Genomic DNA, 24,831 nt, shown 5'->3' on the forward strand with positions numbered 1-24,831 from the left:
TGTCATCCCTTTCGATTAGAGTCCTTCTGAGCACTACAGTTTGTGCGTCAGGAGCCTGCTATCACTGGGAACCTCGTCATATTGTCGTTCTCAAACCTACCTTGTGCTACAATTAGCAAGGTAGTGCTCGTCTATACTCGTCACAAAGCCCCTATCCTTCTATAAATTCAACTATCCCTCCTCCTCAAAACCCACACCCATACACCTCTGGGTTTTACTTTGAAGGATCTTTATACGTACCACCCCACGAACAACCAGACCACTCCACTGTTCTAGGAGGCAAAGCCCATAAACAAGTTCCGTGGAATCTGGGAGGATTGTGTGTTAGTTTGTTTTTGTGTGTGGTTTTCTAACTGCAGTTCTCATCATCGACAGCGGCACTTTCCATTTTGTTCAAACTCCACCTTCTTGCGTTGCGCAGCCTCTCTTTATTTTTAGCCACAAGTATCTCACGCAGTGGAGCTGGTCATACGGGCTGTGCCTCATCATCAGCCACTGCCTCCATCAACTGTATAGTACTATGTACAAACAACATGTAGTAGTATATATACCCCAATAGATCAAGAAGACTCCTCAGCGAGTCCTCCTGTTGTTCACCCACAACAAACTCAGTCCTATCTAAAGGGTAACCACTCCCCTCACTTCTTTATAGCTTTGTCTGAGTTGTGTGCCAGAGTATACAAACTCTTGGTTGTTACTGTTACGATAACACAAATTTAAGACCTTTCCTCAATTCACATTCTCCGCTTTAACCTTTTTACTATAGTTCACACTCCGTGCCATGCGACACTTTCCTTTTTTGTTCTAACTCCACCTTCGCGCGCAGCGCTGCCTTTATTCTTCTTTTAGACACAAACTCTCTCATGCAGTGGAGCTGGTCACATGGGCTGCGCCCTCTGACAGCATCAGCCACTGCTTTTATCAACTGTACAGTATATAGATACAAACACTCTGTATTAGTATAAATACCCTAATAGATCAAGGAGACTCCTCAGCAAGTCCTCCTGTTGTTAACCAACAAACTCTCTGCAGCCTAAGGGGTAACCGCTCCCCATTCACTACCCTTATAGTGTGTTCTTGTGTGCACCAGAATAACTAACTCTTGGTTGTTACAGTTACATGCTTGGCATCCAAAAGGGCAAAAAAAAGTTGGATCAACTGTCCTGTTAAACAGTATTTCATATGGGGTCTTTCCATGGAGTCCTGATACTGGGCTGCGTGCTGTGTTATATGCAGCTGTTTGCATGGCATCTACCCGGAATGACTTTGGGATCTTGAAATCATGGAGCATAGTGGTTACTAATATAGTTAATGTCTGATTCATGCATTCTGCAATGCTATTTTGTTCTGGAATATCTGCAGCTGTGATTTCTTGGAAGACACCATCTCCTCAGAGTTGTTTCCTGAATACATCACCAGTGTATTCTCCTCCTCTATTGCTCCAGAACTATTGCTCCAGAGGAATTCTGTGTACAGTGGAGTGAAGTGTTCTTCTCCCAAATGAGCTCAGAAAAATATTTGGACATCTTCTTTCCATTGCTTGTATCATTCTAGTGCTTCACTTTTGTGTTTTAGGAAATATATCCATGGAAATTTGGAGAAATTATTGTAGGCATATTTCTATATATTCAATATATCATTTTCATGATTCAACAGTTTATTTGAGCCTACGCTAATATTTCAAGTACTAAATAATTCATTTACAGTCCGACTTTTCACCATATAGTTATGGGAAAATGTTTCCCCATTGGGATCCAAAAACTCGGACTTTTCCTTCTCATTTTTATGCTCGTTTCTAGAATAGTTACACCTCAGTTTGTATTGCACAAAACTGAGGTTAGTAGATACAGTCTTTTTTTTCACATCTTCATTTACTTATTATGCTTCAGTATTGATTTCTTAGGTACAGCATAATAAATCACAGTTTGTATTGCACAAAACTGAGTATTGATTTCTTAGAATTATCTACAATAATAATCCAGTATTGGAAACCCTCCCTGGAGGTTGGTTTGATCAATCCTCCAATGTCTGTGTGCACAATTTGTATGGGGTGCTTGGCCTGGTTTCCTCTGGTAGACTTGAAAGGTAATTTCTTCATCTTTCCTAAAGCACAAGGTTCACAGAACTCTGGGGTTGCGGTAAGGGTGTCTATGCCCTGGAGCTGTCCTTTTGTAACTATTTGTTGTAAGCAATCCATTCCAATGTGTCCCATTCTCCTGTGCAATAGATTTACATCCACTGCTGCAAAAGCTGACTCTGGGTTGATTTTGGGTTTTGCTTGGATGTGATAAAGCCCTCGCTTGTGTAAGGCAGTGAGGATGAGTTTTTTCTTTTTCTGAACTTCACAAACATTGGACCCTGCTGGTAAAAGTGTTGATAACCCCCCCCCCCCCAACTTCTTACATCAAATAATCAAAGGTGCTTTTAAGGACCACCTGGTCTCATGGGTAGATGAGTACCTCACTCTGATGCATGGCAAAAAATATGCAGATGAAGTTTTAGACAACATTGGTTGTTGGTAAGTGGTCCTTATTGTTCACTTACCACATTTACACTAATATATTACAGCATTGCTACAGCCCCATCATTCCCTGGTTTACACAGGTTTCCTCAAGGTCGCGGGTATAAACAGTGGACAGAAGATGATTCCAAGGCGTTAATGAAAGTCTGTCCATCCTAAAAAAACATGCACAAATATAATCAATCCACTATACTAGGTCTACATTCCTGCAATTATGGGACACGTCCCTGACGGCATAGTACGTACCTTCCGTGCATTTTTAGAGTTTTGTTATCTTGTACAGCGTGATGTACAAGACGACAATACAATCATTCAAGTAAAAGATGCTTTGGCACGTTTCCATCAACATTGGATGGTTTTCAAGACCCTCGGTGTTTATTTTACCAGCTTCTCTCTTCCTTGCCAACACTCGTTCAAGCATTACCCCCTCCTCATTTGTCAGTTTGGGGCCCCAAATAGCCTCTGTTCATCCATCACCGAGGCAAAACACATTAAGGCCGTTAAAGAACCTTGGAGGTGTTCTAGCCACTGTCAAGCTCTGGGACAAATGCTTACCACAAATCAGCAACTTGACAAGCTGGCAGCATCACGTGTAGATTTTACAAAGTGCAGGATGCTCAGCAACCACATCCTATCTTATGCATGGGCTAATAGTAATCTTGAGCTTGAAATTGAGTTTTTTTCTGTGTGTTTAGCAATTTAATTAACTTGTGCTCAGACCGAGAAGATGATGCCAGTGAAGTCACAAACAACGCTCAAACCCATGCTGATGAAAACAGTTCTGAAGGTGGGGCTGTACCAGGTCCAGCAACAGTCAGTCACACGGTGATGGGCACTCGGCATCGTGAGTTTGTTACGATAACACAATTTCCGGACATCTCCTTTCCTTTTATTCTCCGCTTTAACTTTATATACTTTAAGTGCCACGCGGCATTTCCCTTTCTCGCGCCGCATTTCCTTTCTTTTACTTTTAGACTTAACTCTCTCACGCAGTGGAGCTGGCCATACGGGCTAGGCCCTATGACATCATCAGCCACTGCCTTCATCAGCTGTATAGTACACATGTACAAACAAACCTGTAGTAGTATATATACCCCAATAAATCCAGGAGACTCCTCAGCGAGTCCTCCTGTTGTATACCAACTAACTCACTGCAGCCCAAGGGGTACCCACTCCCCATCTTCCACTACCTTTATAGTGTGTTCCTGTGTGCGCCAGAGTAACTAACTCTTGGTTGTTACATTAGGACTCGCTCTTTCTACTCTCTCGCACGTGTGTGCAGAAGTCCCATCATTTGGGCACCCGGACTCCAGGGTGAAGGAGATTGGTTAGCGGTTAGGAATATCCCACATAGCAGATAGGTGCGCTCCTAGTGACGGCCTTGTAGTGCTTTGGGAGAAGAACCCAAACCTTCGAATACGCGGCCCCCAGCGTTAAGGGGAGTACCTTAGCTCAGCAGTCGGTGTGGAACCACTGTTGATTAGATTTAAAATACAAAACTTCACTTTCGAATACCTCTGACCAGGCCGGGCACTTGCCTCCGCCAGTCTGGAGAAGGGTTGACAGCTTAACAAGCGGACCACCCCCTGACAACCGTTCGGACCAGGGTTTATTACAATACCTTTTATATACTTTTCAAATACTATAGTGTGGGTAGTCGGAGATTGAGATCCGATACTCAGCTGGGAAGAGGTTGATCCGCAGATAGCAAGCGGGGACCCCCAGTTACCTACTTTTACATTACATCAGAAACAAGTCGACATGTCGTCGCAATCCCAAGATATGAATCAGCTACTGCACGCAATGCGTGTGCAGATAGCTGAGTTAACCTCGCAACTCGCCGAGATACAGGCAAACCCCCCTGTAGCAACCCCCTCGGTGGAAAAGAAATTTAACAAAAAGGTCGAAGTCGTCGCTGACCCTGGCGCCTTCGAGGGAGACCGGGCGCGATTCGCCGAATGGTGGATCAAGCTCCAAATTTGGGTCAAGGCGAATTGGGACGCGTTCGCCGACGACTTTGAGGTAGCTACTGCGGTGCTATCTCGACTAAAAGGACCTGTGGCGGGTCGATACGCCCAAGTTAGACTCCAGGAATGCTACACCGCGGGTGTGTGGCCTACCTGGGACGATCTCAAAAAAGAGATCGAAAAATATTTTAAACCACAGGCTGAGCGTGACTGGGCTCGGCAACAAATCTGTTCGTTCAAACAGGGAAACCTGAGGACGGACGACTACGTCACCCGGTTCCTGGCTCTCTCCATCCAAGGAGGGCTAGGTAACGAACACGCAGTAGAACTGCTGGAGCGCAATGTGAACCCCCGCATTGCAGAGCAGATCTACCTGCAGGATACGAGAAGTGACGACCTGGCTCTGGCAGCCGAGGAAGTCAGACGAGTCGGTAGGGCCATGGAGCTCTACGCTATGCACCAAGGTGGCGGGTCCACCAAACAAACCACTATACCCCAGAGGCGCCCTGGGTCATCAAACCAATATCAAAATCACTCTCGCGGGTTCAAGCCGTTCGGGCTGCAGCCAGGACAGGGTGCTCTTATGGATATCGGCGCGGTCCAAGGCGGACAAATGCGCAGATTCAAAGGCAGCTGTTACAACTGCGGCCAAGAGGGACACATGTCCCGAGACTGTAGAAACGGGGCGCAGGCTGCCCAACAAAAAAATAATCAAGGGCGCCAGGCGCGCCAACTAGAAATCGAGAAGCCGGACGATCGGCTCAACTCTTTGGCCGGTCGTTCTTACGACGAAATCCGGGCCTTCTTCTATGACCAACAGGTCAACGAAATGAAGGCTCAGGGAAAAGAATTCGGGGCTTAGGTCACTTGGGTGCCTTAGCTCCTGTTAAAAATGAAGTAAACCACAACAAAGTGGCCCCTGCTCCGGGGTGTTGCACGAGCAATAACGGAATGACGGGGATGGCTCCCCAATTTGTAAATAAGTTTCTAAATTTGTTATCAGAAGTATGTACTTGTATGAAGAAATGTAACTGTAATATTTATGATACTACCGCTGCACCAGTGTCTCCCTTGGAGCGTGGCCCCGGCGAGACAAACACTAGGGTGCTTGATTCTGGTAAAACAAAAATAGAAAAACATGTGTCATTCGAGATTCCTTTTTCTTCTTCTTCTTCTTCTTTGGAGCCACCCTTTCCCGAAATCCCAAGGCGTGTGTTGATGCGCACGTATTTATTCCAAAAAGAGATCCGTTTAGACGTTGGCGTGGAAAACCTTGCCAGGGGCAAAGTACACTCAACGAGCGCACTGCTTGATTCAGGCGCTAACGGGATCTTCATAGATCAAGTCTGGGCGGAGCAAATTGGACTCCCCCTTGTAAAATTAGAAACGTCTATTCCCGTCTATAACGTTGACGGTACGCTTAACGCAGGTGGCTGTATTACACACAAATGTTCTTTTGTGGTCGAATACCAAGGACACAGAGAACGAGTCACTGCCGAGGCTACCCAACTAGGGAAGATTAATTTAATCTTAGGCTGGACCTGGCTATTTAAACACAATCCTGAGATCAACTGGCAGACAGGGGTTGTCACATTGTCACGTTGTCCCCAGGAATGTGTAAACTTGGATAAACCAAATCATGTCCGTCACAATGAGCGTCTCGAAAAGTTAAACGCTAGTCACGTTTACGAGCTCAGATCTTTAGAAAAGATCGACGATGACGATGACGAGGTAAAACCTGAGGAAGAGATTAAGAGGCTGGTACCTCCCGAGTACCACGACTTCTGGAAAGTCTTTTCAAAACACAAATCAGAGCGCTTCCCAGAGGCTAAGCCTTGGGACCATGCTATAGATTTGAAAAACACCTTCAAACCAAGGAAGGGACACATGATACCGCTCTCTGCTCCCGAAAGAGACGAGGTATCTAGTTTCATAGACGAACAACTTAGGAAGGGTTACATCAGACCTTCCAAAAGTCCTATGACGTCCCCGGTGTTCTTCATTCCTAAAAAGGATGGTAAGAAGCGAATGATTATGGACTATCGTTACGTAAACGAGCACACAGTTAAAAATGCGTATCCGCTACCTTTAATTAGTCAGCTAGTAGACAAATTGGCTGGCGCCAAGATTCTGACTAAAATGGATCTCAGATGGGGGTACAATAACGTACGAATCAAAGAGGAAGATGCTTGGAAGGCCGCGTTCACGTGCCACCGAGGATCTTTCGAACCCCTTGTCATGTTCTTTGGGTTGACCAATTCACCGGCGACCTTCCAGAGCATGATGAACGAGATCTTTGCAGATATGGAAAACTGTGTCGTCATTTACATTGACGATTTATTAATATTTACAAAGTCGGACGATGAGGCTGAGCATGACAGGATCGTGCAAGAAGTCCTTCGACGCTTACAGGAACGGGACCTATTCGTTAAACCCGAAAAATGTAATTTTAAAGTGAAGGAAGTAGACTTCCTCGGTATGATCATAGGCCAGAACGGAATCAGGATGAACCCTGAGAAAGTTCAAGCTATTTTGGAATGGCCAGAACCTACTCGCGTCAAGGGAGTTAGGGCCTTCCTAGGCTTAGGTAATTTCTACCGAAGGTTTATCGAAAACTTCGCAAAAATCACGAGACCGTTGAACGATCTCACCAAGAAGGACCTTGTTTGGCAGTGGGGCGCCAAAGAACAAGAAGCTTTTGATAAGCTTAAACAGGCATTTACAACAGCACCCATATTGGCATTCCCTGAATTAGACAAAGAGTTCCGGCTAGAAACCGACTCTTCTGACTTCGCCACTGGGGCTGTTCTATCAATCAAATGCCCTGATGATCTTTGGAGGCCTTGTGCCTATTTATCGCATAGTTTATCGCCTACAGAGCGTAACTATCAAATATACGACAAGGAGATGCTAGCCATCATTAGAGCTTTAGAGCACTGGCGGCACCACTTAGAAGGTGCTAGGCACCAATTCGAAATTTGGACCGATCATAAGAACCTAGAGTACTTCATGACGGCCCGAGACCTGAACCGAAGACAAGCCCGCTACGCAGTGTACTTGTCAAGGTTCAATTATAAATTAATTCATAAGCCAGGAAGCTCAATGGGGAAAGCGGATGCTTTATCTGGAAGAGAGGATCATGCCAACGGCATCGAAGATGACAACAAAGGTGTCACCCTGATAGATCAATCAAGGGTTGCCAATGTTAGAATCGGGCAAGATTCCAATCTCCTAGAAGTCTTCAGGAAAGACATTTCCCCAGAGGAAAAGGCGCGCCTTGACGGCAACGAAAACTATTTATGGAAAGACGAGCTCTTTCATTTTAAAAACAAAATCTATGTGCCTGAGTCCGCAAGGATCAAGGCAATAGATAGACATCATGATACTCCAGTAGCTGGGCACCCTGGATGGCAACGAACGATGGAGTTGATCTCCAGAAACTACATGTGGCCGGGCATGGTCAAAGACATACAGGAATACGTAAAATCCTGTCTAAGATGTGCCATGGCCAAGAATTCCCATCTACCGCCGGCCGGTAAACTCATGCCGAACCCGATACCAGCTGGCCCCTGGCAGGATATATCGGTGGACTTCACGACGGATCTGCCCGAGTCAAACGGGTACGATTCAGTAATGGTGGTAGTAGATCGCTTCTCCAAAGAAGTGGTATTCATACCCACCAACAAAACCATCACCGCCGCCGGTACGGCAGACTTATTTAAAGATTTCGTATGGTCAATCCATGGGTTACCAGAAACGGTAATCTCCGATAGAGGACCGCAATTCGCTAGCGAATTTACGAAAGAATTATGCCGGATGCTGGGCATCAAACCTAAATTATCCACGGCGTTCCATCCGCAAACCGATGGACAAACGGAGAGACTTAACCAGGAGTTAAAGCAGTATCTCCGTATATTTATTAATGACAGACAGACGGATTGGGCCAAGTGGCTAAAGATAGCCCAGTTCTCATATAATATTAAACAGTCGTCGGCTACAGGAAAGGCACCATTCGAGGTTACCAGATCGTACCTCCCCAGAATGGGTGTAGAACCTGGCAAAAGCAAAAACGAGGCTGCTGGGAACATGGCAAAAGACATGAAGTCTGTCTTGGAAGAAACGCGCAAAGCGCTATTTAGAACTGCAGAGCAGATGAAAGACAGGGCAGAGCGTAGACGCTCTAAGGCCCCTGACTACAAGGTTGGCGACCTGGTCTGGTTAGATACCGACCACTTAAAATTAAAAGACCGGCAGTCTAGAAAACTGACCGAAAAGTGGATTGGCCCTTACCAGATTAAGGAAGTCAAACCTAATGCGGTGGAGCTGGAACTCCCAAAACGAATGAGGGTGGTACCCACGGTTAACATTAGCCGTGTGAAACCTTACAAGGGACCGCTGCCGGGACAGCGTGTAGACCGGCCCGGTCCGGTAGTAGTCACCCAGGAAGGTGAAGAAGAGTTCGAAGTCGAACGAGTGGTAGACGCACGCTTGAAGCGTGGAAAATTAGAGTTCCTGGTCCTATGGAAGGGCTATGGAGACGAGGACAGAACGTGGGAACCAGAATCCCATCTGGAAAACTCCCGCGACGCTGTTCGCGAATTTTATTCTAGGAATCCCTCAGCTCCCAGGAAGCTCAGAGGCATGGATTCAAACCTTTTTAATTCCCTCTTTCAACCTATGCCCGAAAATTTTACCACTACCTCCGAAATTTGGTCTCGCCTGGAAGTCGAGCCTTAGAAGGGGGGTAGTGTTACGATAACACAATTTCCGGACATCTCCTTTCCTTTTATTCTCCGCTTTAACTTTATATACTTTAAGTGCCACGCGGCATTTCCCTTTCTCGCGCCGCATTTCCTTTCTTTTACTTTTAGACTTAACTCTCTCACGCAGTGGAGCTGGCCATACGGGCTAGGCCCTATGACATCATCAGCCACTGCCTTCATCAGCTGTATAGTACACATGTACAAACAAACCTGTAGTAGTATATATACCCCAATAAATCCAGGAGACTCCTCAGCGAGTCCTCCTGTTGTATACCAACTAACTCACTGCAGCCCAAGGGGTACCCACTCCCCATCTTCCACTACCTTTATAGTGTGTTCCTGTGTGCGCCAGAGTAACTAACTCTTGGTTGTTACAGAGTTTATGTACTTGTATATGTTATTTTTCATTCACTAATTATACAACTAGTGTTACAATTTCTATCCTCTTTTACGGACTACTCATTTTCCTTTACTCATTGGTTATACCATCGCACCAATGACCCATATCCTTCACGTACATTTCTGTTCTCTTCGCAGTCACATTACCTTGTATAGTACTTAGTCCTCAACAGATGAACCTCCCCTAGATAGGACCTAACTTCTATCGCCAATTCTATTTCTATAAATACGCTTGTAACAGTAGTAGTATTTCTTAATACAATTCTACGCAGTTTACACTTATAAAGCTAGACTCCTAAGATCAGACTTCTACTCAGAAGAAGACCAACTCTCGTTGGAGGAACTCTACTCAGAACTACATTCTCAAACTTGTCTTTGGATAAGTCTCTTTGAAACCTTGACGAACCCTCAGACTTTGTTAAGCACTTTGTGTGTAACAACTAGAGCCAGATTATATGCAAAACCCTCAAGAACTTGGACAACAGATCCACCAACCACTTTTTGTAGAGCATATCCAACATTTTCTATACAGCCAGCGACATCTGGATAATCCAGATACACCCTCCTCATATGACGTGCCTTTGAGAAACTGCCCCAGCCTTCCCTCCAACACAAAAATATCTGTGGTGCACTCTGCAGCCATCTATTTTTATGCACCAAGTGACAAAAGTGGTGTCGGTGGGATGCATCGTGAAGTGATCCGTGTATGCCAACATGGCAAAAAGGTCCAGCTTGGCATGATACAGTGTTTGTAGAATGCAACACTACACTCCCTGGCATGCAGGGCCTTGATATTGTTCACATTCTACTACTCTTCTTTTTTTCCTATTGGGGAGTTCGCTACCCATGTGCATTAGTGTAGTGGTTTTCCCGTGTGGCCGATCAATGTGATGAGCTCACCGGGATGTGGGTGGTGCATCCAGATCACAATGAGGATGGCTTACCTACACTTCAGGTTATTCATACAGACTGCATCATGCGAGCGGCACATATAATGCCTGTTTTTGGTGAAGCTTTTATAGGACAAAACATCAACTATTCCAACTCTCTTGATTCTTTTGACACATTCTATGTTAACAAATTTATTGATCACAGTGCATTTGAAATTGCTTTAGTCTTACTTGTCTTATTAGTCATTTTTTGAACAAATTCATCTTAGTTTTTCTTAAGCACTTATAACAGCTTTTTGGTCTTGTGACCATGATCTTAGTCTTAGAATACATTATTTCAAGCAGCTGTACCTTGGCCTTAGCATCACTTATGAGCCTTTATTGGCTTGATCTAGCTTGATGTGGCTTGACACAGCTTGATATAGCTTGACATAGCTTACAAGTGAAAACAAGGCACCTAAGATGCATGTAAATTCCCTGATGTAATAAGATATGCAGAGTCGGCCCACATCCATTTGTCTTTTTCCTGAAAGACTTCATGGTCATGCGATATCAGAGTATCTTAGAAGGCAGAAGAGTCATGAGTGCTGCCCATGTGCCCTAATCCATAGTCCACAATCTTAAAATTATGAGGGAGGATGGTAATCTAGGGAAACCATCAGGTTATTCATATAATTCTAAAATCATGTTACTTACCTGAGAATTCAAAGAGTAGTTTGATTTCCTGTCAAAGAACATCTCCCCATAGTGGCTTGGCTATTGGAAGAGGCAAAAATTGGTGCCATCAACTGCTAAACATCCATTTCTCCACTCCGCACAAACCTGGTGCTCTACCCATGCTTTTGCTGCATCCTTTTCCTCCTGATTAGCTTGCCCAATAACTCAATCATGCAAAGGGAGAATAGCAATCATACAGTGTTTGGTGCTGTTCACTACATTGCCGACTGAGTAATCTGCCCAGTCAGCAATGTCAGTGGCCATAGATCCATTGCCATAATGGCCTAGGCGGTTCAGAAAGATTGAGAGTTGATGTTCTACAGGAGTTTGTGGTGTATGAGATTTATTATGAAAAATAGGATGATGGATGATCTTGGCCAGAATTGCATCAAAAGTCTCTGGTTGGCATCAATTAACATGGAACAAACAAGTCTGGTTGTAATGACGTGACCACTCCATAAGAGGAAATTGTGAAATATGTGGTGCTGGTGGGTATGTAGTAGGAACTCTTGTGGTTTCTACTTCACTGCTTAGACAGATGTATTCACTAAGTAGAATTTGGATATGACATGTCCTGGGGCGCACTTGTACAACCCCAGCTGGTTCCTCGTCAGGTGATATACTTGATATTTAAATACCAGACATTAAACACTAGAAAATATTTAATCAATTAATCCATAGGGACTTACCTGACATTAATGAGGTTGAGTGTACGACAGATAATGGAGTACTCGCAAGTGACGTGTCACGTGATGTGTCACCCTCTGAATCTTGGGAGGTAGATAAGCGAGTCGTCGAGGTTGCCGAGATGCTGCTGGCGAATAGTGGGTTGATGACGAGGCATGGTGGGTGAGGTGTCGAGGTATGCTTTCCAAGCTTTTATATAACTTGAAGCATGTTTTATTCAATCTCAACCTCTAGGTATCCTGACGTTTTTCATACTATCGTTGGACACCGGATGCAACCAGTAAGAGATATGCACTTGGGCCTCCAGAGGCTCAACGATCACTGTACAGGTAGCTAGAAAATTGTCAGATGTAGCATATAGTATAGAGAATATAATTGTGAAAGAATTTAGTGAATAGCTTATCTGTAGCAACAACGACAGACCTGACACTATGCTCTTGAACTCCAGAAGTGTGAATTTTGAGGGAAAGATGGCCAGATTTGACCAGATCTCGTGCTGGGAATATTGCAATATCTTTCTAGAAAACGTCAATAGGTAGGCCCCTACAATGCCAGATACTTACTGAGCTGATTGGGGCCTCAAAGCGTCTAGAGAAACGAAAACAATGATGGAGTCGTGACTAGGCGACCGAAACAGGCAATCACACACCAAGATAATCAAGGACCGCTAGCTCCGCTTCGGTACGTACCGCACATACCACCAGCGTCAGGACTTGGTGTGACCTGGCGGAATTTGACTTGTAAGCTCCGCCTGATTTGGTCTGTGAGTGCCGCTGTGACCCAGTGTGACCAGAACCATTCCAAAACATGTGTCGTCTTTTCGGTTTTGTTCCGCTGCTCCAATGCTTCAAGTTCTTGCTTATTTTTCTACATAGGCAGCTAGAAAACTAAAAATTATATCTACTGGTCAAGTTCCGACAGTCTAAAGCTCAACGACTGGTGAGTTATTCAACTTCTCCCCAGACCAATTGCACCTATTGTCCAACGATAGTACAGGTTTATTATTGATTTACAGTCTCGGCTCGAGTGTAAGTTTACTGCCGTCGCTTCATCATGTTATTTCCATACTGACGACACCTTTTCTCTCTCATCAATTTCCTTATGAAACGCACTTTGAACGAGGCTAGTGACTCAGGTGTCCTTCGAAGACACAGTTCTCACACAAATGCACAAACTGCAATTGTCGTACATCCCCATGGTTATTTATATCCCAGTTAATGTTCTGGACGCACGGGGAAGGATGCCCGTATCCATTCAGTTCGTGATCTTCTGTTGCCATGATCTTCTGTCACCTCATCAAAGTCGAGTAGCTGATCAACTGTGTCGAACTCCCACTATATATGGTCCATGTGGCATAATTGGAACGAAACTCGACTAACAGCAATATTTATTTTATAACAAGCCACCGCTCTGAATTCGATGATAAATAAATACATTAAGTACTATTCTTTGCGGCTACTGCGTGCATGTTCAAGATAATGATCAAGTGGAAGAGTGGTCTTTATTTTTGCGATTCGGCATGTGTGTCTGACGTCAGCGTGTTCAGCACAGTCTTCTAAGGCGGCACAGCAACGAGCTCAATCGAGCCCAGTCGATACATGGTAAGTAAACGGCCAAATTTAAAAGCGAAGAGCGGCAGAACCTGAGGTGCACATATCGCAATAAGGTCCAAAGTTCAACAGACTACTTCTTGTTCACGACGTCCTCATGCGTTTTCTAGTTCATAGCTAAGGACGAGTCAACAGCAAAGCTTGAAGGCATCAATCACATCTGTGCCGTTGTCTCGAAGTAGATCTGCGTCGAATATGCGAATGGAACGATCAGACCTCAATGCCAAATTACAGAACAATAATATAACCCAAGCGCTCACTTTATAGTGCCCGGTTATATAAAATGTCCTTCAACCCTCAGTCCAAGCTAGCTCTCTTTCTCGAATCTGCTCTTATAAAATGCGCTCTTTACTCCTTCCACTCGTTTCATTAGCCCTTGCCGTCGTTTCCTTGGCTGATCCCGTTATATCACCCTACGTCTTACACGAAAAGCGAAGCAGTGCACCGCAAGGATGGTCTCGCGCTGGTAAACACAACTCTGCAGCCATTATCCCTCTACGTTTTGCTATTGCCCAAAGTAACATTGAGAATATCGGCGAGTATCTCTACGATATCTCATCACCTGGATCCTCCAACTACGGGAATCATTGGACTGCAGGTGAAATAGCAGCTAAATTTGCTCCTAGCCATGATTCTGTCGATGCTGTTCGCTCCTGGCTCATGCAAAGTGGTCTTGAGCCCGAGCGCATCAAACTGACACGCACCAAAGGATGGATTGAAGTCAAGGCTACCATTGAAGAGGCAGAGGCTCTTTTGCAAGCCGACTATCACGTGTATAAACATGAGACTGGCAAAGAACACATTGGTGGGTGATTTTTTTCATCAAACCCGACATTCCTAATTGCGATCACCATTATCATAGCCTGCGAGAGTTACCACCTACCTGCTCACATCACACCTCATGTCGACTTTGTCACCCCCACCGTCCACTTTGATGCCAAATTATCGAAGCGATCGGACCCCGTTAGTGATCCTACTCGAGTTGGACTACCTGGCAGTGGTAATGGTCCGAAGACCACGGGTACTGTCGACGATCTCCTGGGTCTGGTCGGTGAACTCGAAAACTGCGACAAGCAAATTACTCCCGCCTGTCTCCGTGCTCTGTACGGCTTAGTCTATGATCCTGTTGCCACATCAAAAAACAGTTTTGGTATCGGTTAGTTGTACTTCGCATCTTAAACCTGCTCTTCACTCAGGCACCTTCGCAGTGGAATACACTCCCCAAGCCTATCTTCAGAGTGACATGGATATCTTTGCTGAAAAATATGCCAGTATTCTTAACAGCACTCAGTTCGCCCCCGACATAATTTCAATTGACGGAGGTACTATTCGAATATGTTTTTTCATTGACTGTTTCATAACGAGCAATATCTGTCTTAGGCATCATTCAAACCACAAATAAAGGCTACGCATACAACGGAGAATCCAGCCTTGACTTGCAGTATGGCATGACATTAGTCACATCCAAACAGAACGTTACTCTGTATCAAGCTGGAGATATTAACATAGGTACGATCCAGCGCCCTTTTGTATGCTAAGTGTTTTGTTTGTTAACCAAAGATACTCTACAGGCGCATCATTTAACAACTTCCTCGATGCGATAGATGGCTCATATTGCACATTCGAGGGTGGAGACGATCCTTCAGAAGACTCTACATATCCGGACACCCAGCCTGGCGGATACGACAAACCGGAAGAATGTGGCACAGTCAAGCCTGCAAATGTTATAACCACTTCATATGGTCACAATGAGGCAGAGATTACCCCGTTCTATGCTGCCCGTCAATGCGCTGAATATGCAAAACTTGGACTTATGGGTGTTACTGTCTTGTACAGCTCTGGTGACAATGGTGTCGCAGGTAATGTTGACGTGTGCTTGAACCCTAATGGTGAGTTTTTCTAGTGAGATGCATAAGATGCAAACGTGGATGCCGTCTTTGGGCTCATGGCTAAATTCCACAGGCACCCAAACCGCGGATGGCAAGATCTTCAACCCCACTTTCCCTGGAACCTGTCCGTATATCACCTCCGTTGGAGCAACTCAAATCAACCCCAACTCCAGTGTGCTCGAGCCAGAAAGCGCATGCGAACAGGTCATTTATTCCAGTGGAGGCTTCAGCAACTACTTCGCCATCCCTGATTACCAGAAAGACGCCGTGGCAAGCTACCTGAAGAACTACCCCCCTTCATACCCTGATAGCATCTGGAACTCAACGGGAACGGTGAGATTCGATCTTATCCCATATATGATGCAATGGCTCATCCTTCGGTTTTCCTTAGTCCCGCGCTTTCCCAGATCTTTCTGCTAATGGAGCTAACTACGTAGTAACTGTGAGATGTTATTATCCCCGTTATGTGGAGTCTTCCTGATAACTTCTCCTTCTCACACAGATTGACGGCAACTTCAGCCTTGTTTATGGCACTTCTGCTTCATCTCCCGTCGTTGGTGCCATCTTGACCATGGTCAATGACGCACGACTTGCTGCGAACAAGAAACCCATTGGATTCATCAACCCTACCGTACGTTGTCTTTATGGAGGATTGCTGGTGTACTCTCCTCTAATTCTAAATCACGATGTCCCTTGATTAGATATACTCGAGTAACTTCTCTGACGCCTTCAACGATATCACCAACGGCTCGAACCCAGGCTGTGGTACTCTAGGCTTCAACTCCACTCCTGGATGGGACCCCGTCACTGGTTTGGGTACCCCCAGGTTCCCCAAGCTCCTTGAATACTGGCTCCAGATGCCCTAAAGGATCTACAGTTTTCCTTACGTACTGCTTATCACACTTACTCTGGCAAATTGCAGTGCCAAATGTGGAACGATCACCCAATGCTCGCGTATTTGGTGCCTTTGCTATATTTACTATATTATATTGTTTGCAATGGACTCAGGTTTTTCTTATTCTCCCAAACAGAAGTTCGTGGTATCCACATTCAGTACTTCCTTCATCTCGCGCTAGCTGTTCGACGCCTGAGGTATGCTTTTACAACAAGTTGTTCAATCCTGTTTAAGAGCGGAGGAGTCATTGTCGAATCAGATGACAATCAATAACACCACAGATGATCAGAACTATCAATATGCCCAGTACTTATGTTTTTTCAAACGCACCTTTGCTTGAACATCAAAGCCACCCCCTGACTCATGATACCTTTGATTAATTGTGCTGTAAGGCCACGGTAAAGAGCGAAGATGCCTCCACGAGCATACAGTGAGCTGATTATAGATTGGATTGTCGGGGTTGGACGGGGCGACTTAGTTGATGTGCTAGATGACACAGCATCTTGTGAAGTCCGTGTCACTTGTACGAGTGTCTTAGCAAGGATGAAAGGATATAGAACAGCCACAGCTGAATGGTGCCCATCAGCCTTCAAGGAAAATCAGTCATTGAATGCGAAGGAGAATGAATACCGAATGAATTTGCCAAAGCCCCGCCTATAAATGCTTGCTGTGGCGTCGGGGTGGAAAGGTCTCTGCCCCTGAGAACCACACGTCGAAAAAGCTGGAAGAGGAACAGAGTGATAGATGGGTTTAACGACAGAAGGAAAGTCGTTGAAAATCCTACGAATGTATGTAGTTGTATGAAATTCGACGAGATAATAATGAATAAATACCTTTCCAGAATCCGAGTAAACCATTTTCGTCATATATATGCTCGCATGCAGCTCGAAATCCAGTCTTTGTATTCCCTGCCTTGCCATCGTCAGGCGAAAGGGCGTCTTCATCATCACGCTCCGTTTGTAAACGTACAGTAATAGTACCGAGAGGTGTAGATATCGCTCTACTGGCCAGGCCTGCTATATAACCAATCGCAAGTTCTTGTGGCACAGAAAGCATGGCAGCTTTTGCCCTCCTCCTCGTCAGAATAGATCGGAGGAAAGAGTATGCATAGTAGTAAAAGAAACTGTTTATATATTCAGCTAATCCTCAAATTTTTCAATATTAGAAAAAAACTGAAGTAATTTACCTTGATACGAAAGTAGACCACGTATCAGAACCAATACCATCATACAATGCCGTGACGCCATGTCTCTGGATGAGCTTGCGGACAGATTTATTGGCTTGTATGCGGGTTGTGATAAGATCCAGTGGATAAGACAGGATATTAGCAGTAGCACTGCCTAATGAGCCTGCAGAGGCTTGTATGAATGGCGGGAGCGTGCTGGTCATGGTAGTCAAAAGTCAAGCTAGTCAAGGGTATCCTTAAAGTAACATATGCTGGAGCAACAAAGATGACGTCGCGAGTGTTATCTTATCTCAACGCGATCACGTGATAAGCTCATAATTATTTATGTTGCTGTCGCGACATACACTGATTCAAATTATCTACGCTCCTTAGACCACGTTGCTCAAGACAGCTCTTCCAAAGTGGCATTCTCAGCCTGATCGTTCTCCGTGCTCTGAGGAGCGGAGCACACTCTACCGTTAGGGCAACAGCCCACCCTCGTGCTGGCGGCATTGCGGACACAGTAATAACTGGTAAGAGAACGCGAGTCATTTGGTACGATCGGAACATCAAGGTAACAGCAATCTCACCCTTTGCCGCAGCATCGTTGCAGAATGCAGCATTGTCCTCCAAGTGGGCAACAGCTGAAAGATGAAGCGTACATTAAGCGAAGCGTACATAACGTAATGTCGAAGCACTCACCCCCCATCAGAACATGAACCATATCCACTTGAACAACTCTGACGACGTAGCAGCTCAAAGTTGGAATCGAAGGCGGTGATATCATTGGCATCAGTACTCTCAATTGGCTTCATTAGCTCATTTTCAGCGGGAGCTGCCAGAGATAGGGTGGAGGAGAACACAGCGATGAGAGCACTAAAGAAGAAGAGGCTATTCATGATGGACACTGAGGAACTTTGGTGTTGGGTGATTTGGGGAGGCTGGGGTCGTCTACTGCATAGATGGAGGGTTTTAATACCTTGGCAATAATTCATAGCCAAGGCTGAATGCCGAGCAAAATGGTTTTGGGGTGACTTGCAACACAGCGTAGTGCCAGTGACTCGGCGAAAAGGCTAGTCTAAGCCAGTTAGCGCCATGAGAGTGTGTAGTTCACTTACAGCACTATATAAATTCTTCGATCACGATTAGGTGTGCAATTAGACAGAATGCAAAAACAAGATGAAGTTACTGACCGATGCCCGCAGGGATTAATTGGACATACTAGTATCTGAATCAGTTTGAATATGTCGCCTCATTCAACTGGAGTGTCGACAAGCCTGATGCCTGATGTGGCACAACACTGTCTATGGGAATCGTACAGTTTGTCGAGATTAAATTCTGGCACATCGTCGTGCTAAGGGCTGACTGCCAAGAGCGGGCGCTTTCCGTTTTGGCACAAGTACAACGAAGCTGACAGTCGACCCTGGACCACGCAACTTTATGAGAGAACCGAATAATTGAGGTCATGGGTCGTACTTTTTCACTGGAAAGGAATTCTGAATATACTACCCTAGGCTACAACTTGAATGCGCTATCGCCTTTCTTTCATAGATGACCTTCCCACTGCAATTTTTGTTGGAAAACCAATCTGAACACTTGTGACGGCGTTGAACTTGCAGCCGAATTTTAAGCCGGAGATTGAGTACGGTTCTTCTGCTCGTATTTCTTCGAGATATTGCTTGGTGTATATTAGGCGTGGGCGTGCGAGGTAAGCATCCTGTAGCGTTTAGCCAACGTTCTTTCTGATTCGTGGTCACCGACATGGTTTGGTCATGGTGAAAGCGGAAACATCGGAACTCGGAAGTCAGCTTCCGGCCTTTGCTTTTACACTTTACTACATCCAACAGAGATCAGTTTCAATTTTTGTCAATACCCGTTACAACAGATGTGATAGTACAAAGACAATGTAAGAAGATACCAGGAATTCGATATGTAGACAACCTTGCACAATCAACCAACGGTCACTCAGACGGTAAGCCTGATGGGTGACTTGCTCGTCGTGATCTGAACACTGCCTTGAGATACCCCTGGTCCGCTATTAGGATTCCAATACACCGAGCCAGTCACATGATCCGAACTCTGCGAGTCTTTCTTCAGAACACGCTCTCGTCCTTGTCCAGAAGGATCCGTTGCACCACTCTTGACCACAGTGAGAGGGGAGTATGAGGAATTGAGTGTGAAACCGCCTTCGTAGGCGTTGTTTAACGACACAGTTACGGGAGCATATACGGTAGATACGACGAGGTTTTGGATAGAGTCGATGGGAGAGCTTATGTGAGTAAGGGTGATAGGTGCCTTGACGGTGGTAGCGGAGACTTTGAAGTTTCCGCCAGTTCCTGCGTCAGAGTGGGTAGAACTGGGGGGCGTAGGGGTTAGTTTACTCATGTGTGTCAACAGGGCAATGTGCAAACCTGTCACTTGTTTGATTTCCAGCCAGATAAGAAGCCACGTCGTTCCGAAGACCCACTCGAGCTGTGATGTTTGCATCGGTAGTTGTAAGCTCTAGCGATGAGGACACATTGAACGCGCCCTTGATAGCCCCTTTAGTAGCTTTGAACGTGCCGGAACCTGCGAAGATAGACTAGGGAAAATATCAATAAGTGCATAGCTTAAAGGAAGAGAGAACTTACTTCTGAGGTGATTCCCGCAGAATCGCTCCCTATGGTGAAGACACCGAAGTAAACTGTTCCCCGGAGATCGGCAATTTGGTGAGAGTAGTGAGAAGTAGTGCTTTCAAAGTCCTTGATCTTCAAAGGACTGCCATCCGAGGTAGCGGGGAAAGTCACTGTAACCGTGAAATGCATGCGGTCTAGCCTATCAGTGGGGTGCCAACCATTGGGTGTCTGACAAGGCGTTAAGACAACCTGGCGCAGTTCATTCATGCAGATGGTGGGAGAAAAAACTCACAAAAATACCCACACCCTCACCATCCTCCTTCTCTTTCTTCAACAAACAGACATTAGCATGATCCAATGCTTCCTGTCTATGGTAATTCACATGCACACGGACATCGACTTTATTTCTAGCGACGTCCGAGTTCACGATGTTCACGTCACCGACGTTGCCGCCGCCACGAGTCAGGAAGTAGAGCAGAGCAGAGTCAAGGGGAAGCGCGAATGCACTTTCAGCGGAAAGGGGGTATGGTGATCCACTGGGGTTTTCAGTATACACAGACCAGTCAGAACCGCCGACGCGACGTATAATGGTGCCATCTTCTGGCGTAGGCCATCCGGCATCGTTAGCATTCACGCCAGACTGTGATTCATGAGTACGATGAAAGTTTAACAGGTGCAAAGTTATTGTAAAGCAATGGACGTACATTAATAGGGTCTGCATTGGAATCCATGAGTGATAGTACATGATTACTCTGTAAGGGATTGGTTGAGCGAAGGGAATAAAGCTTAGGGTGGAAAGGAAAGTTCTTGAGCCTTATAAGCAAACGGTGAAGTGAATGTGACGTACTTAGTAATGGCGAAGGGGACAATGCACCCTGCTATGAGGTGGATTGGAAATCAGGATTGTACTGGGTTAGAACGGTAACGAGTCAGGGTTAGGCCCCATGCAGAGAATTTACGAGATGAGTGAAGGGAAGAAGAATCACGGGCTTGCCAAACGAACTCACCGAACAAGTCCTGTGACAAGGATGACTCTATTAAGTGGCCATAAGGGAGTAGCATCCACAACCTGAATGGTCGACATTGGCGAGTAACCCGACTACCTACCAATAGAGAGAGAGCAGAAAATAAGTGTACCGCTTATTGTCGCAATCCTCGAACCGAACAAGCAAGCAAGTCTGACAGCTCTTACCTGACACCTTTCTCGATGCGTCGTATACATTGCAAAGAACCTCAACTCGTGCTTTGGGGCTAATGTGACTGTTAAAGAACTTCCCTATTGACAATTAAGCCGCATCTCCACGTAGTGCGCAGAACAAGTCGTCCAAGTAGAACGTTGACAGTGTGTTTTCTCCCCTGATGTTCGAGTTGATGAGGCTCTATGTCATTGTTCCGGTCGAGATTCAGATGAATAGATCGACATGAATAGAGACGGATATTAGCGGACAGTATGATTTCCATCAGCTCACATACTGTCTCCCACCAGTGACTGAGCCCTCGGACTGTCCTTTAAAGGATCGTCGAGCTCTCGAGTTTGCTTCACCTTGCCTAAGGATAAATCCACACTCTGGGGTGCGTGGATCCACTAGCCTTGCCATGAGCCAAGCGTTCAATGGAAAGACATTTGCTTCGCCATTATTCGTGGATATCATTTTACTAGTACAATTGAGCATCTAAGGACTTGCAAACCTCCGGGCGATACGGCATCACGTTTGAATCGAAGAATGGTTTTTGCCTAAAAGCGTTCTTGATGTCACGTGCCATCACTGAAGGGGGTGACTTTTACTTTCACGTGATTATATACACCTTTCATCGTGACCTTCACCATGTCCGTCGCTCATGGTATCAAACTCCTAGGTGTGCTCGGCGCAGGCCAAATGGGCACGGGCATTGCCTTTGTCTCTGCTCTTCGTGCCAAAGTTCCTGTACTTATACACGACCGCTCGCAAGAGCAAATAACCAAAGGTCTGGCACTCATGGATAAGCTCCTTGCGAAGGACGTTTCCAAGGGTAAACTCCAGGCAGCTGAAGCTCAGGAGGCACGCGATCGCGTACGAATTGTCGATAGTTTGGATGCCATGCGTGACGTGGATATGATAATCGAGGCTGTTACAGAGAATATGGATCTCAAGCGGACATTGTTCAAAAGCTTTGCGGAGACACTAAGGCCGGATGCCATTTTGGCTACGAACACTTCGTCTATCAGTATCACAAAAATCGCTGCCGCAGTCATTCCATCTGGAAAAACTGCCGCATCTAAGGAAGGAAAAGAAGCTGCTGGAAGGGTCGTTGGTAAGGCGTGGAGAACTTTCGACCGATGTATACTGAATTATATTGATATCACAGGTCTCCATTTCTTCAATCCTGTCCCTGTTATGGTATGCTTGTCAACTCACCACTCTGTCCACTGATATATTTCCGTGGCCCTTCAGAAACTCGTTGAACTCATATCCGCAATACAAACGACCCCTGATACTTTGGACCGTGCACGAGCATTCGCAGAAGCATGCGGAAAGGGTGAGTGGAACTGTTTCCTTACTGTGTGGTTCTTCAACCTAAATCACGTTTGCAGAGGTTACAACGTCTCAGGACGTCCCAGGTTTCGTGTCGAATGCGCTGTTGATGCCATTCATTAACGAGGTTAGGGTTAAATTTATTGTGATGATTTCATATGAACTCTTGTTCTTCAGGCGATCATGTGTTTAGAGAAGGTATTGTATTTGACTTCACTCATTGCCTGTCAGAAAATATTCAACATATTATCACAGGGCACAGCTACTCGTGACGACATTGATAAGACATTCCGTCTAGGAATGAACCATCCTATGGGGCCACTCCAGCTAGGTGCGGAGCTCTGATGCTTTTCTGAATCCTTTATCCTAATTTGCCTTTTCTCCATGGGATAACGCGACACCTCTAACGCTGTCTGACTGGGTGACACAGCTGATTTGTGAGCCGCATTACCTTATATCTAACCCGTACCAACCTAAAACTATCACCTTCAGTATTGGTTTGGATACATGTCTCTCAATTCAGCAAACGTTATACACTGGGACGTCCGACTCGAAGTACCGACCTTCCGTTCTTCTTGAGCGCATGGTAGACGCTCAGTGGTTGGGGCGTAAAAGTGGCAAAGGTTTCTACGAATACGATGACTGATTACAATGCAGCCCAGGGCACCGAGCCTTTCCAGTTAACAGAGCACACTGTGCAGTAGAAACATTCAATTTCTCCTGAGATGATGATGTTACATCTTACAATGGTGGCTTCTGTTGTCATTGATAACTGCCTGCCCAGTTGTAACTTAAATGAAATGCCTCAGTTTCCGTGATGTTAGTCTCCGGCCCGCGGCCCGGTCGATCACTGGCTGCCATTCAAGTTGACTCCGAACCGATAAATCGATAACTGACAAGTTTTTCCGGTTCATACTTACGCTACCTTATACACCAAGTCATGCGTTCCAGCCCTTTCATTGACCTTTCGCATCCCTTGACCAACCCAACGCCATGTTATCCTGGAGATACGCCGTTCGAGATGAGCTCTGTTTACAATATTGCCTCAGACGGATTCAATCTACATTCATTATCAATGGGAACACACTGTGGAACGCATATCGATGCACCGTACCACTTCTGCGAGAATGGGAAGAAACTGGATGAACTAGACTTCGAGTCGTTCGTCGGGCGCGCAATCATTGTCGATATTCGCCAGGTGGTCCAGCCGCCCGATGGATCAAGGAATCCAGACCAAGTTCGCGAGGTAAAGAGGAGAGTTGAATGGGAAGACATACAGCAGGTATTATCAGCTACGAAAGGAATACAAGGAATAGGGGCAAGGTCACAGAATAAAGCTGATATTGTGCTATTCTGGACGGGATGGGACACATATTGGGGCACGGCGAAATACTTCGAGCATCCCTATCTGTCAAAGGAGGTAGCAGTGCAATTAACAAGGCTTGGCGCGCGTTTTGTTGGAGTTGATACTTTTAGCCCAGATGAAACTGTGATGGAGGGGCAGTCGAGGCATCAGCACAGTGATCCGTTCGGGGTACATGAAACACTCCTGGGCAACGATTGTCTTATCTGTGAGAACTTGAAAAATCTCGGGGAACTTGCAGCGATTGGAGATAACCCAGAAGAGGAGATCTGGGTGAGTTTGATGCCGATGAATATCAAGGGAGCAGATGGAGCCCCCGTGAGGGCATATGGCTGGAGGAGCAGACCCAGAGGCATGCATAACCGTCATTCTTTCTTGTCAAACGTATCACTGACTTCCCCTTGACTCCAGGAACACTTGCAACGTAATAATATTGTGGTTTGCCGCGGTACACACGATGTGTTCTCAAACTATACTGCTATCCCTTCCCTCCAAATGTACTACCATTTTATCTAACATTCAGACAAATAAAGGAAAATGCAGAAAATAAATCACAATCTCGTAATTCTCGCGTCGTCCATCTCAACTTGATGCGATCGTCTACGTTTCAAATCTAGAATCTTCTAGCCATTCTCTCGAGAACACCCTGCCTAATTTGGCTCGTTGGCTGGTGAGTTTCTTATTTAGACCTCTGATAACAATATGCAAAGCTAAGAGAAAGCGAGGTATTCGTTTGTCAGCGATTACTAGAGGTGATAGCTATTCAGTGCGGCCCCTGAAGCCTTGATACAACATGTATTACAGGACCACAGCATCGTACGACAAGTCCAGTGGATC

The 24,831-nt window shown here is 45.6% G+C and overlaps 6 protein-coding genes across 6 annotated transcripts; 3 read left to right on the plus strand and 3 right to left on the minus strand.

Annotated features, from left to right (window-relative positions):
- Positions 1-4,282: 4,282 nt before the first annotated feature.
- Positions 4,283-5,350, plus strand: SERLADRAFT_436170 (uncharacterized protein; the record flags this gene model as incomplete). The annotated part of the gene is made up of 1 exon (XM_007316465.1): positions 4,283-5,350. The coding sequence occupies one exon, from the start codon at positions 4,283-4,285 to the stop codon at positions 5,348-5,350; it is 1,068 nt and encodes a 355-aa protein (XP_007316527.1).
- Positions 5,351-13,876: 8,526 nt separating this feature from the next.
- SERLADRAFT_414426 (uncharacterized protein) lies at positions 13,877-17,028 on the plus strand (the record flags this gene model as incomplete). The annotated part of the gene is made up of 9 exons (XM_007316466.1): positions 13,877-14,359; positions 14,417-14,710; positions 14,751-14,876; positions 14,935-15,063; positions 15,126-15,443; positions 15,517-15,776; positions 15,835-15,885; positions 15,946-16,074; positions 16,145-17,028. 9 exons carry the CDS (start codon positions 13,894-13,896, stop codon positions 16,307-16,309), a joined length of 1,938 nt encoding a protein of 645 aa, XP_007316528.1.
- An 801-nt stretch (positions 17,029-17,829) lies between these two features.
- SERLADRAFT_463335 (uncharacterized protein) lies at positions 17,830-18,682 on the minus strand (the record flags this gene model as incomplete). Its single annotated transcript, XM_007316467.1, has 3 exons — positions 17,830-18,033; positions 18,094-18,147; positions 18,206-18,682. The coding sequence occupies 3 exons, from the start codon at positions 18,496-18,498 to the stop codon at positions 17,907-17,909; spliced, it is 474 nt and encodes a 157-aa protein (XP_007316529.1).
- Positions 18,683-18,721: 39 nt separating this feature from the next.
- SERLADRAFT_463336 (uncharacterized protein) lies at positions 18,722-19,295 on the minus strand (the record flags this gene model as incomplete). Its single annotated transcript, XM_007316468.1, has 2 exons — positions 18,722-18,926; positions 18,980-19,295. The coding sequence occupies one exon, from the start codon at positions 19,264-19,266 to the stop codon at positions 19,009-19,011; it is 258 nt and encodes an 85-aa protein (XP_007316530.1).
- Positions 19,296-19,468: 173 nt separating this feature from the next.
- On the minus strand, positions 19,469-20,994 carry SERLADRAFT_414428 (uncharacterized protein; the record flags this gene model as incomplete). Its single annotated transcript, XM_007316469.1, has 6 exons — positions 19,469-19,859; positions 19,915-20,084; positions 20,134-20,346; positions 20,411-20,758; positions 20,823-20,903; positions 20,966-20,994. 5 exons carry the CDS (start codon positions 20,847-20,849, stop codon positions 19,469-19,471), a joined length of 1,149 nt encoding a protein of 382 aa, XP_007316531.1.
- Positions 20,995-21,916: 922 nt separating this feature from the next.
- SERLADRAFT_463338 (uncharacterized protein) lies at positions 21,917-23,450 on the plus strand (the record flags this gene model as incomplete). The annotated part of the gene is made up of 8 exons (XM_007316470.1): positions 21,917-22,410; positions 22,465-22,496; positions 22,551-22,635; positions 22,691-22,758; positions 22,809-22,829; positions 22,887-22,962; positions 23,062-23,068; positions 23,124-23,450. The coding sequence occupies 8 exons, from the start codon at positions 21,945-21,947 to the stop codon at positions 23,275-23,277; spliced, it is 909 nt and encodes a 302-aa protein (XP_007316532.1).
- Between the last annotated feature and the right edge of the window lie 1,381 nt (positions 23,451-24,831).

Source organism: Serpula lacrymans (assembly GCF_000218685.1).
Source record: "Serpula lacrymans var. lacrymans S7.9 unplaced genomic scaffold SERLAscaffold_5, whole genome shotgun sequence".
In the NCBI taxonomy this organism is placed as follows: Eukaryota; Fungi; Basidiomycota; class Agaricomycetes; order Boletales; family Serpulaceae; genus Serpula; species Serpula lacrymans.